The sequence below is a fragment of the Branchiostoma floridae genome, chromosome 15 (genome assembly GCF_000003815.2).
Source record: "Branchiostoma floridae strain S238N-H82 chromosome 15, Bfl_VNyyK, whole genome shotgun sequence".
Lineage (NCBI taxonomy): Eukaryota > Metazoa > Chordata > Leptocardii > Amphioxiformes > Branchiostomatidae > Branchiostoma > Branchiostoma floridae.
This window is the reverse complement of record NC_049993.1, coordinates 12,633,303-12,645,870: the sequence shown is the minus strand read 5'-3', so window position 1 is coordinate 12,645,870 and position 12,568 is coordinate 12,633,303. Positions and strand designations below refer to the sequence as shown.

Below are 12,568 nucleotides of genomic sequence, written 5' to 3'. Positions count from 1 at the left end.
AAGTACTAGACGAAAACAACGATACTCACAGAAACTGCAGAGCTTGGTGTATTGGTTCCGTACCCAGACGACGGTAGCGACGCAACTGACCACCTGCGACCCTCCATTCTGCAAATGCAATGTTCCATGGTCACTGACGAAGCTAAACGGTGGTCAGACTTATTCCACAAGCCACCTGGTCAACTGTTCACAATTGAAACCCAGTCAACAGTTGTGGGACAGTGGGTAGGATTTGGGTACAGCCTTGTTGAAGCTCGTAGCGACCGAATGGATGAACGTATTGCCAGTCCAATATCTTATAGTGCATCAGTCAGCACTTGTGGCTACTCTCGATGAAACACTTCACAACTCAACCTTGTCATGTGAGTCTCTCAATCTACACGTGGGAGAGAAGATCAACGTGCCGTACTAATGCATGTTTTCCATTGAAGTAGAGCAGCTTTAAGTGTTCTACTCCAACTGTAGCGAACTGCACTTTACCTATCCCTTCTACTCTTATCCTAAACTATGTACAAAGTAGGAACACTAGACAATTACTATATGTAGTTAATGTAGCTACAAATTGGTTGAGTTGTCGGTCGGAAACACATGGTGCATTTCCTGTCTCTAATTGTATCTCTGACAAACCACATTTTGAACATCCCCTTGAAATTCATGCAAAGGTATGTAAGCAGGAAGTACATGTAATATTCCATTCAGTATTCTGTGACAGTTGTTCTTAATTGGGTGGAACAAAACTTCCCTTTTCTTACAATGTCATAAGAAAAACCCACCCAAAGAAAGTGGCAAAATCACCCTAGAAATTGTGTTAAGAAATTCTAGACAATTTTCTCTGTCCTCAGTGCTGAAAAGACATCCACTGAATATACTTTTGCAAAAAAAATGTGGAAGCTTTGATCTGTGTGCCGTACTAATGCATATCTTCCGGTGATGCAGAGTATACACTACTCCAGCTCTAGCTGATTACACTTTACATGCACCTATTCCTTATACTCATGCTCATGTAATAGTAATTGGAAATTGGTAGTTGTCGTCAGGTGGAAACACATGGTGTACTTCCTGCCTTTAATTGTATCTCTTAACATCCCTTTAAATTCATTCAAAGGTATGGAAGATGGAAGCACATCTAAAAATAGTAAAATACTAATCAGTATTTTATCATAATTGTTCTGAATTGTATCTGAATACATAGTTCCCTCTTTCCTTTTACAACTTTATAGTAACTTTTGCAAATTCACAGCCAGAAGAAATTGTCCAAAGCACACAAAATCTCTGTAATTAGAAAAAAGACAATATGAAATAACATTTTGTCTGTCCTTGGTGCTGAAATACCATCAAATGAATATTCTTTCCTTCACAAAAACATCTGATCAAAACCTATGCCATCATCTATAGAAGTTCATTATCCGGCTTTGGGCAAAAGAAATTCTATAACATTGCACTTTATTACTGACTTGTTAAATTCTTGATGCTGATTGGCTACTTCTGTCAACCTGTTCCACAAAGGGTGCTACCCTGCATGTTGATTGGCTGATGAAAAATTCAAATGGTAACTGACCTTTTGACTGAGGAGAAGACAAAATGGCTGTGGGTACTTGGGGAGACATTTCTCGGACTATCTGCTGGGCTGCCTCCTGTGAAAACAAATGTACAAACTTGATGAAATGTTACAAAATTCTTCAGTCCTGTGATTCTGGACCAGGACCAACTATAAATGGGAATCTAGGCTATTAACAGTGGCTGACAGTGACCAATTCATAGATATACATCAACATGAAGTGTATTCATTACACAAGGATCATTTTTCTTTAAAAAGGTACAAAAGTTACTCAAACAACTGGATAGTTTTATCAACCTATCAGATGTTTCAGATACATATTGCCTCATTGCTTCATGTACAAAACAGAAACAAGCACATAGTATTTTGGGGCTACATGTTTGCCTTTTTGCACAGGATGTACTTGGGCAAGAAAAGAAAGTAACAAAGAAGCAACAGAAAAACATTACTAAGAATTGTAGTCTAAACCCACTTAACAGTTCTTTCCAAACTTGTTGTTCAAGATGTACAAAATTGCACAGATATCTCAGAAGACATTGGTCTATTTGACAAGTCCTCAAGGTGTAGATGTAAGCAACTAAGCCTTCTCAGAACATGGCTACTTCACTTGAAAACACCTTGTTGACATAGGAAGACATAATCGGGTGGTTGGTGAGAACTTGGAATGTGGTGCGAGGTCGCCCTGACATGGTATTGGGGGCATGGTACCCTGTTTTCCAGTTTAAAATAAGTCCTGTCTTTACAAAATCAATAACAGTGACAGTGAAATTCGCAGTGTCCACATTGACAGCTTGCTGCTTGTTGTTTTTTAGCCACTGGTCTGTTTGCTTGGGTTTAACAAGAATGCAAACTACAAACTGATGTCAGCAAAACGTCATTCGAGGCCTCTAACTCTACCCTCTGAAATGAAATCTGTCCTTTCTAACTTCTAGTTCCATTTCCGTACTCTCATTACTTTTACTAAGTTTTAGTCACCTGTTAAGAGACAAGCATTTTGTTGACGATTGAATATTCATTGATGTTTATGTTGGTTTGAGCATATACAGTACTGTTTTGCATCTTTTCTACAGTCATTTATAGAACTATAAACTGGGTTTATATCAACTAACCAGAAGCATGGTATTTTAGGAACCCATGCCACAATTCCACAGGGCACAGTATATAGAAGAAAGGTAATCAATTTGGTTTAGACAACTGGAAGCAGCGGTTAGATGATTTATCGGAATTTGGTTGTGCTTTGTCAAAACAAATGACATCGTTTTGCAAAACATTTCAACTTGGTTTATAGCAATTTGTACAATTTACAATTTTCATAACACCAGTGTATAACATTCCAGTACATATACATTAGTGCATCAAAATTATAGGTACACATGTATATTTGGTTTGTATCTGGAATAAAACTCTTACTACTCTACCTGGACAGCAAGGGATGGTAACTCACAAATTGATCTTACCTTTTAACATGTATCTGACCACAATCATCTTTTAGCATAACAGATGGTCACACATGGTGGATTTTTCACAACATCCAGTCATTCATCTAGCTTTATCAATACGTGTACATCTTACTTATACTCTTTCCATTATTCATTTCTGATATTTGTATCACATGCGAGACATGACTCAAACTCATCACATAATATGACGACCCATGACGATCTTTCGTCAACTGTGCTCCTAAATCCTTCCCTTTCCAGACATATCAGCAGTTTGCTGACGTTAGAAGAGACAGTCTCATCATGGTGAATGTAATATTTATGACTCATGCCTGCCCTGGACTGGATGACATCATGGCGGACCTGGGCCTAATCCCAAGGTCGCCAGTTGTCTCCAGAATAACATTAAACCAGCTTTAATCAATAGCCATCAACCTGAATGGCAATAGTCCAAATTAGATGCCGTTTTTCCTCTCAGCTGCAGGCTATCATATGTTTAGGCGACAGGAGGATAGCAACCATTTTTTTTCTAAATTGAAATGAAAGGACTTGGGTTCTGAAAAAAAACAGGACCAAAAAGTGTTTCTAAACCTGCCACATGCCCCCCTCCCCAATATAAAAGAAACAGCACTGAGCAAAATTAACTGAATTTCAATTGGTGACCTATATTGTATGTGGTTGCCCATTCCTTCTACTTCCATTGATTTGACATACGTCATCATACTAAATGTATACAGCCCCCACATACATGCAACAGCTTCCTTCTACCATTTCTCCATGAATAGCAAAAACCATTTGGCCCTAAGCTACATTTTACATACTGTATGCATCACTTGTGACCCATTATGACTAGCAGCCAATGCCCATGATATACCCTTATGCCGTAAGAGTCTGCATGATGACAGTGTTGACATATCCTACTACTGGACAGCGAGTGTAAATAGCATTGTGTTTACACATACTCTTCAACATAATCCTCACCCACATAATGTGCAATCAATGTTCCAAATGAAACTACTGTAGACACAACCCAATGGCTATTGCTTTTTCTCTTACATGTATCACTATCATTCTTTATATGTAAAGTATTAGATATCACTACACAATGCCTTTTGGCATATCCTTACACTGTGATGCCACATTTGTCAGTGTTGTGCTCAACCATTGTGGACATTATGTGTGCGTTCCAATTGCATTTTGGTGTTACAGAAACAGACCAAGACAATTGTTTTTTTTCTCTTTGAAATCATTTGCATTACTGAATACACTCTCTTCCTATATATAGATACTACAAGGCTTTCTTGTTTTAAAGCCCAGAATATTATCTACAAGGCATACAATTTGGCTGTTACCAAATGTTGAGACAATTTGCTTTCCTGACTAAGAGACAAATCATTCTTTACACTACAGCACAGTCATGTTTATTAACAACCTGGCTGCAAAGGTCAATGAACTTTAAGGCTGTTTTTTTTTTTTTTCATTTCATGAAACTAGGGAAGAAGAAGAAACAATGCTAAAGGCTTTTCTGCAATCATCAAAGTAAACTGTGGTAATGAAAAGAGACGAGCGGACAAAAAAATAGATTTTTCCCTTTGAAACTTAATTTGTTTTTCCCAAGGCTATGTACAACCCAAGAAAGCTCTGACGTCTGTACATTGTGGTGCCTTAGATACAGATCCTTAATGCAATAAAGTAACCCTAATGTAGACTGACTGTGTAACAATTACAAAGAGAGAGATGCTCATTGGGTGCTTGAGGAACTCAATAGTCTGCTTTCTGTGTGACTCCATAATCGAAAGAGTCAAAGTTATACTTTGAAACCTTGTACAAAGGTACAATACTGATGTCAAGTCATTGTATTATAGCCACAGTAACCGTCTAGTATTTGATGTCATACTACAAATGTGTGAATGAATCAGATCCCAAATCCTACATCCAATATCAAAAACAAATCTTACCTATTGGCTTATATCATATTACATGTACTAGACTGTTTTCTTTCACTTTAAGCTAGCTCTTGGCAGAGAAGCAACCATTTGAACTAATTCTTGCTAAAATAGGAATGGAAACCAGGACACATGTACACGGGCTTAAAAAATAGCACACAAGCAAACAGTGGTAGAAATTAGATAACTCATGATTAGAGGTAGAAGACTGAGATAGAAGACAGTCTGCCATGGGAAATCTCCTGACAGCTCTACTGGCTTCGGCCAATCATGATTTTCCCCTTACATGTAATTAAGCAGGGCATATTGAGTCCAATTAGAATGGATCTATCCCGCAGTCGTATCTGGACTGTAAAAACTAGATTACAACAGAAAAACTTTTAATAATGCCTTGCATTTGGGAAAAATTACGACCGCTCTTCGGATGACAAATTCGATTTCAAAGCTCAAAGGTAATAGAGTTAGAGAGGTTTTATTCTTGAAGCTCTGGGAGGTATTCGTGAACGACCAATTTGGGGACACAAGGCTTGATGGATTGGTATCTAGCTAGATTAGGTTGTCTGTGTAATATTTGTCTGTAAATTACATGCTATTTGGTTATGCATGATACACATTAGATATCTGTACCTCTTGGTGACATCAGTGATCTTAGATATAAGTGGAACATTTATGAATGACTAACTCTTATCTTGTAGCCACACACACTATCTTATCATTACCTTGAATCACACCAGGTGTCACGACTGAATGTTACAGAACTAGGTTTTGCAATCAGTCTGAGGTAGTGGGATGGCTATTCGTATGTGAATACATAAATTTTGCTGCTTATCTTTAAACAGACAGAACTGTACTGTTATTGTACTTCAAAGAAACACCATTGGACATGGAGATGTAACATTGTCTTGTGCTTTGAAATCCCACGACAACATCTTTGAGACAATTGACCTATTTCGACACCTAAAGGATAGAATTCTTCATTGGGTGTGTGGGCGTTATTTGAAATATTAGATTAGACTCTCTACAAAGCACGTTGCTTTGCATGGGCTAACACTGGGGATGGAAATGCCAGAAAACAAATCATGACAGAAACTTGTAGAAAGATGTATACGTTAAAGGTCTGAGGGAAAATACATAGGCAACAACATGGTTGAGAAATCTTATTGGATGTATTATTCAAGGAGAAATGGCAAACAAAAGGTCAACTCACCATGAGGGATTGGAGAATGTGCTCTTGGAAGCGTCGGCGAGGTGTTTGGTAGAAGACCTTTTCTCCCGCGGCCGCAACTGTGCAGGAAGGAGAGACAACGGTAAGTCGGACTGGTGGGTACGGTGAGTTCAGCGTAGCTTTTGTGAAGACTGCTGGACAGGTGGGATATCGGGACGTCCGAGCCCGAGCGGCCCGGCACATCGGTGTGGGTAACATCGAACGTGAAAATCCTGGGGCTGCTGGAGCGGGGAGGGGGGGTTCTCCTGGGCGGTGGGGGAGTTCTACCCTTCACGGGTGCTGCAGGTGCCATGTCGTGTGATGACCCCGTCTGTGCCTTCGGGCGAACGGCAGGTGGCTTGTCCAACTTGGGATCCATGTCGCAGAGTGTGCCGCATCTGTTTTAATCTCACACATGTATAGGTATAACCTTTGAACTTCAGATCACACAGCCCCAGCTCCAGCCAGGGTGGGGTGCAACGATGCTGGCAATCACATGTTCTGTACGGAGTTCCATCACATAGGAGGGAATAATGCTAGTGCAACAGGGCATGTTGGCTCCACAGCTGGCCACACTGATACAGTCCACAGGGGACACTCCCCACGTTGTGGTTGCACCCTTCCCCCATTCTGGGGAGGCCCAGGCCCACCAGTCCAGTGAAATTACATGAGCACTTTCGCACTCACAATACAAACATTATGGGCACAAAAATCAATATGAGGGAAGGCCATGAGGTAAGGCCAGCCAACCTCTCGACCAATCAGCAAGTGGAACGTTCCATTTGAATATATCGGGGAGAGGATCTTTTCTAACTAATCCCTGCTTATTTCTTGTTGAACTGGTTTTACCCTACTGTCAGTTTGATTTATCAGAACAGATTGCCCTCATAAAATCTGAATAGACAACATGATTTCAAGGGAGGTTTTAAGAGGGTTGTATAAACCCTCTCCTACCCTGTCTATTCCAGGATGGTACGGTCCACCACATAACATGAGATCCATGCATCCCAGAGTGTCTGACTGGTGCAGTTCTTCCTGGCAACCTCTAAATTTGGACAGCGGAAGCAAATGTTGACCTACACTGATCGGAAATCCAGTTCCACCTGCGAGTAAACCTCGTTTATACCGATTACCACAGAAGAGGGGAACCTTTCCGCGATAACAGTATTTTGAGGACGTGCTCATGCTAGGGGCAAGGTTATTTTTTATGAAGTTCAATGTCAAATATTAATCAAATTGATCGCATGCCACTGACTTGTACATGACTTATAAGAAAGGCAACCACGATCTCATTGAAAATACATTACTTATAAAGACAATTCAGCAAGTAAGCATTATTTCATGGAGTTCAGTACACATACATATGTAACGGCCAAGGTTGATTGTACATATGATTGTACATATGATATTTATTTGCACTGTTTCAAAATGTTTTGTTCAATGAATCTAAGAAAATTTAAGTAGATCAAAATGATGAAAAAAAGGTGTAAACTGGACAGGAATGTTGTGTGAAATAAAAACAACAACAATAAATCTGGCTAATACAGCTGATATTAACTTTTATTTCTTTTAATTTGGTAAGTGACACTCACTCACTTCACTCACTATTCATTGCTTGATTATACTGCTGCTGGGATCCCTGACGCAGGGGTAGGCAAAAACATGCATTTATTTCAGCAAATGGACTTACATGTAACTCGGAGGGGGTGTCCTTGTCAATCACAAGATGGATTTCCCATTTACTGTACATTTATCCAGTAAATTAGGGCTTGGGGAGCAGTCCTGCATGCTAAGTTTTGTCAACAGTGTAGTGCCTCCAGGCAGTTCCGTACCCAAGTGGTCCAGCCTATATTGTTAGTATTCCTTAATGCCAGGTAGCCTGGAGGGGATTTGCATGGTTGCATGGCAACCTTCTTGGCTAGCTGAGTCCTGTGGGTATGCCCCCCCCCCCCAAGTACAACACATTGCATACACCTATATTTTAATACCAACACTCTTCATATGTTCTGAAACACCCAAGCCTACCTCTAACCCTAACGCGTATAAAGGGGTGTCCAAACATAAGGGTGTCAGGACATAGGGTTGTCCCCGCTGCGAAGCAGCAGTGTTGAAATACTTTTCAAAGGTCAAGTTGACCACTGGGCATTCCGCCCTTAACTGGTATGTTAGGTTATACTCTTATAGGGAGTGCACTGCACTACCTGAGTTTCCAAATAAGTTGCGCTGAGCAAAATTTGGTTACAAGGTGCAATATGCACTGGTCAAAGGGATTATTCCAAACTAAGCTGTATACCCAAAGGGCCAGTTGGAGTTGGTTACACTTACAGGGCTTGAATATTGGGTTTGTGACAAATGAAAATTTTTACTCCATAAAACTGAGTCTACCATTGGCATAAATTTGGTCCTCTGGCTTTGTTTTCAATATGGTTTTCCAGTTATGAGTTAAGCAAATTTTTTTTATTTTTCTAAATTCCGTAAACCAAAAAATTAAATTGGCGTGACCTAAGTGACATGAAAATGATGAATTGAAGTTAAACAGTTCTGTCTTTTAACGAATATCCTAAAATTCACTTCCATCAGCATCTCTATAGCGGGTTTTCTGTACTAGAGATACAAGTATAGGAATTTCTGACTGTGCAAGCAGACACCCTGTATGCTATAGTTTGCCACTTCAAAATCTCTACCCTGACACAGACAACAAGGGAAGCTGTCGCTGAAGGACAGGGACTGAGTAATACATTCTATTTCAAGTCTGGCAGCCATTTTTGTGCTCTGAGTCTGTAGGCATAACCGCTAGCTGTCAAATCAAAATTAGGAGCAGCAAATTTTCTGTTTAACTGTTTAAATGTACCATCCAAACATTTGAAATACTTTATAGGGACAAGATTTTGGTGGATCACAGCTGCAAAGAGCCATCTAAAGATGCCTGTTGAGGGATTCTGACCTTGAGGTAAGAAGATATGGGTCACTTCACCTTGACCCTTGTACACCAGGGGGCCCATCCCTCAGCAGGGGGCCGTATCGGATAACCATTTTATATCTTTTAAGAATATCTATCTAAGTCACATTTCAGAATGTGAACTTTGGTCACCTTTCATTCATTCAGAGTATTTCACCTTCCAAGTCATTTAGGAATATTAATCTTATCCGCTCGTTTGCACTTTTCAGATGGCACAGCTAGAGAATATTTGACTCCAACAAACAACCACAAAATTTTTTGTGTATTGGCATGCAGAATATACCTGAACATTCAAATTGATTCAAGAAACTGCAACAAATTTTGTAATTAGAATAAGTCTGTCATAATTTTTAGATTGATTGTGATTAATCAGACTTGATCATCAATAATTACATCATCTATTACATGTATGTCTGCAAGTATTTTGTGTGTGTCTGTAGTAATTTGAATACAGTAGAGTGGCCAAAAGTGATGGGGCTAAACTTAGGGTATAGTTGAACATTGACAGGAAGTGAAGGTCAGACTTGAGGTCAAAATGAGGTTTGCTATATCCATATGACAGGAAGTTAGGTCAAAGGTCCCAGAATAGGTTATCTTATTTCTTGTATTCAATTTTGTGCCATATGTATCCCTGGTGCTTTATGAGAGCCTGAGTGAAAAAAAAATGTATTGGACTGAATCAGCAAGAAATTTACAATATCTAATAAAATATTATAAAAGATATAAAATATAAAATATTATAAAGAAATTCACAAAAACTTAAAACTTTTCTCAAAAGTATTCATATTGACATTTTCCATTTTATGAATCTATCTCAGTCACCCAGCAAGCTTTCTTGTTTTTCAGCTTTCATGCCTTTCAGTGACAAACTTCCTGTGTGCAACTGTGCGACACAATGAGCCTGACACTACATCATTTCCACTGCAGGTGGTTCCGATGCAATAAGACTGTCAATTATGAAAGCTGCATGGTCTCTGCTCTGTTCTTAATTGCCAATCGACCTCCCCTTCTGCCAGGTATTGAAACCAGCGGAAGAAGCACCCAGGAACAGTCTTGTATTTGTAATCAAATCCTGAGGTAGCTTCTAGATGGAACAGCGCTAAAAAACTGAATACTTCACTATATGGGTGGGTACCGGTAAAAAACTGTTTTTTCTTCTTGGACCGGACCTGAAAAAAATCAGTGGACCGGATTTTGGACCGGTTAGAAAATGAACAGATAATCCCGGCAGGCGTTCACGAGTTTTCTGGCTTACTGGTCCAAGAACATAACAAGAGTGAAGGACAATTGATAGTCATTTTTACTGAAGGAGCTTTTATCAAATGAAAGCTCCTTGCTTTTCCAGTCAAGGAGCTTTCCAGTCAAGGAGCTGTCATACTAAAGTTTCTAGACTAAGTATAAAGTTTAGACATTTGTAACATATGTCATTTGCTACATTGTTTACCAAGAAAGAAACACGTTTGGCATCTGATTCAAGTAATCTGAGGAAATCCTACATTCTTCTTAATACGAAGGGTATCAATCGTAATGGTATATACGTGCATGTAGTGCCAGACGCATGGTAGCCGACTGGCTAACAAATGTTCATGCCACCCCATGACTGGATTATATTTAGAGAGCATTTCCGGGAAGAACTCAGTTGCTAGGTCATGTTTTCCAGGTAGAGATAGCTCCTTATTTGGTCATCTATTATGCAAACATTACTGTTGCTTGGATGAGTCATCTCATAGCAGAGTTATAGCCCTGGGAAATAAAGGGTCTAACAGCCAGGTAAATTTTGCACAAGGAATGCTAATGTGATCCCTTAACTCACATTTTAGCACATCTTTGAAGCAGATAAACAACTGAGCTTGCTATGCCATGATGGCAAACTGTTGCATATTCAAATCATGTTATTAGCTGCTGCAAAAAGGGTCCAACCTGGTCAATTTCTGCTATAATGACAGTAATTATTTCTTCTTCTGTTTTTAGGTGAGAATATTGCCTTAGTTAGTGCTATTCAGGCAAGACACAATTAGATATGCATTTCTTGACACAATCATCAATCTGAAGAACATCTAATACCTTATTTTGAAATGAGAGATATGGAAATATGAAACCCGAGATGTTGCACATGTCTGATACAACTGGTGACCTACATATGATGATTAATGGGTCTCATTTGATATTTGCTTGTTAGCCACATTGGCATACAGGCCACATGGGACCTAACCTTCTATAACCTCTGGCTACTCTTTTGCATGAGACAAATGGTTGTTCAGAGGGAAGGGACTAACAGATCAAATTTATGCTGAAAATACTTTGGAGACAGTTAACAATCTATAGTCTGTGTAACGATAACTCCGCTGTCCTGGGTTGTATCTGGCCCCTCCCTGCAGAGAGGGTCGGCTGAATGTTGGTGGGCTGCTATAAGCACGATTTAATCAGGCTATACACAACCATGGTGAATGGAGTATGTCAATGTTGCACAAGGGGACTTTGATAAAATCAAAGTGAACAAGAATGCAAACATCAACCAACATGACTTTGTGTAGATTCTGACATCCACTAAAAAATACTGCATTGTGCTGAGAAATACCTTGTAATTTCTTAAACATATGATTTTTTCAATGTAGAAAAGCCCTAATTAATAAATAAAAATAATAAATGTAAATACAAGACAAACATTTATTCAAACATCAGGTGTTCTCAAAATAAATATAACAGAAGAATCACTGATTCAGTTCACGCATTATCGAACTTAGTAAAATGGTTAACGTACCTGCTCCCACGTCTTGAGATAGTCAAGTCCTTCTGTAACAACAAGACAACAAGATTTCAGGTTTTCTGATTAGTTTATCTTACGGATTGATGGCTTGATTTTCCTGCATTCTGTTTCAATGGTAGAAAAGACATTGGTGACGTCATGGAGTTAATTTATTTAGCATACATGTACACATACGTGATGCCCTGTATTGTTGGTAATTTTGCAACTTTCAAAATATTCCCAGCATACTTCCTTCCATTCAGAACAAAAACTAAAAAGCTGACGGTCAATCTAAAAAGTATATCAACGCCAAGTTGAATACTGAAAATCTACACAACCTTCTATTTTGTTTACATATTAATATTCCATTCTTTGATTTTAAGGGTGCTTTTTTGTTGATGCATGTACATGTATGTACAAGAGAATGGATTTTATAACCAGAATTACTGTTCCATGTTGCTTTGAACACTGATGTACTGTCTCAACTCTCAATACAAACTACAGGATGATACATCAACAATTCAGCCATTTGTATTGCTGTGCCTTTCCTGTTATTCCCAACTGCCAGGAGAGGAAAAAGCCTATAATCTTTCAATTGGTAATTGCCCGCCCATGATTCGGATGCTGCCTGTGCAAAGATTACAGACGTACGCGGCAGACTGTGAAACAGTTCTCTGGGTACACAAATCACCCTGGGCTAGGCCGCAGAATGCAGA

The 12,568-nt window shown here is 39.2% G+C and overlaps 1 protein-coding gene across 12 annotated transcripts in view; it reads right to left on the bottom strand.

Moving 5' to 3' along the window:
• The window catches only part of LOC118432429 (microtubule-associated serine/threonine-protein kinase 2-like), a 70,718-nt gene that overhangs the window by 20,497 nt on the left and 37,653 nt on the right, over nucleotides 1-12,568 (bottom strand). For all 12 annotated transcript variants that reach the window (XM_035843993.1, XM_035843994.1, XM_035843995.1 and 9 more), the window contains exons 3-6: nucleotides 11,868-11,899; nucleotides 6,151-6,227; nucleotides 1,559-1,634; nucleotides 30-108 (exon numbers count right to left, since the gene is read on the bottom strand). In XM_035843993.1, the coding sequence (XP_035699886.1) occupies nucleotides 30-108; nucleotides 1,559-1,634; nucleotides 6,151-6,227; nucleotides 11,868-11,899 (264 nt within the window). The remainder of the gene's footprint in view (nucleotides 1-29; nucleotides 109-1,558; nucleotides 1,635-6,150; nucleotides 6,228-11,867; nucleotides 11,900-12,568) is intronic.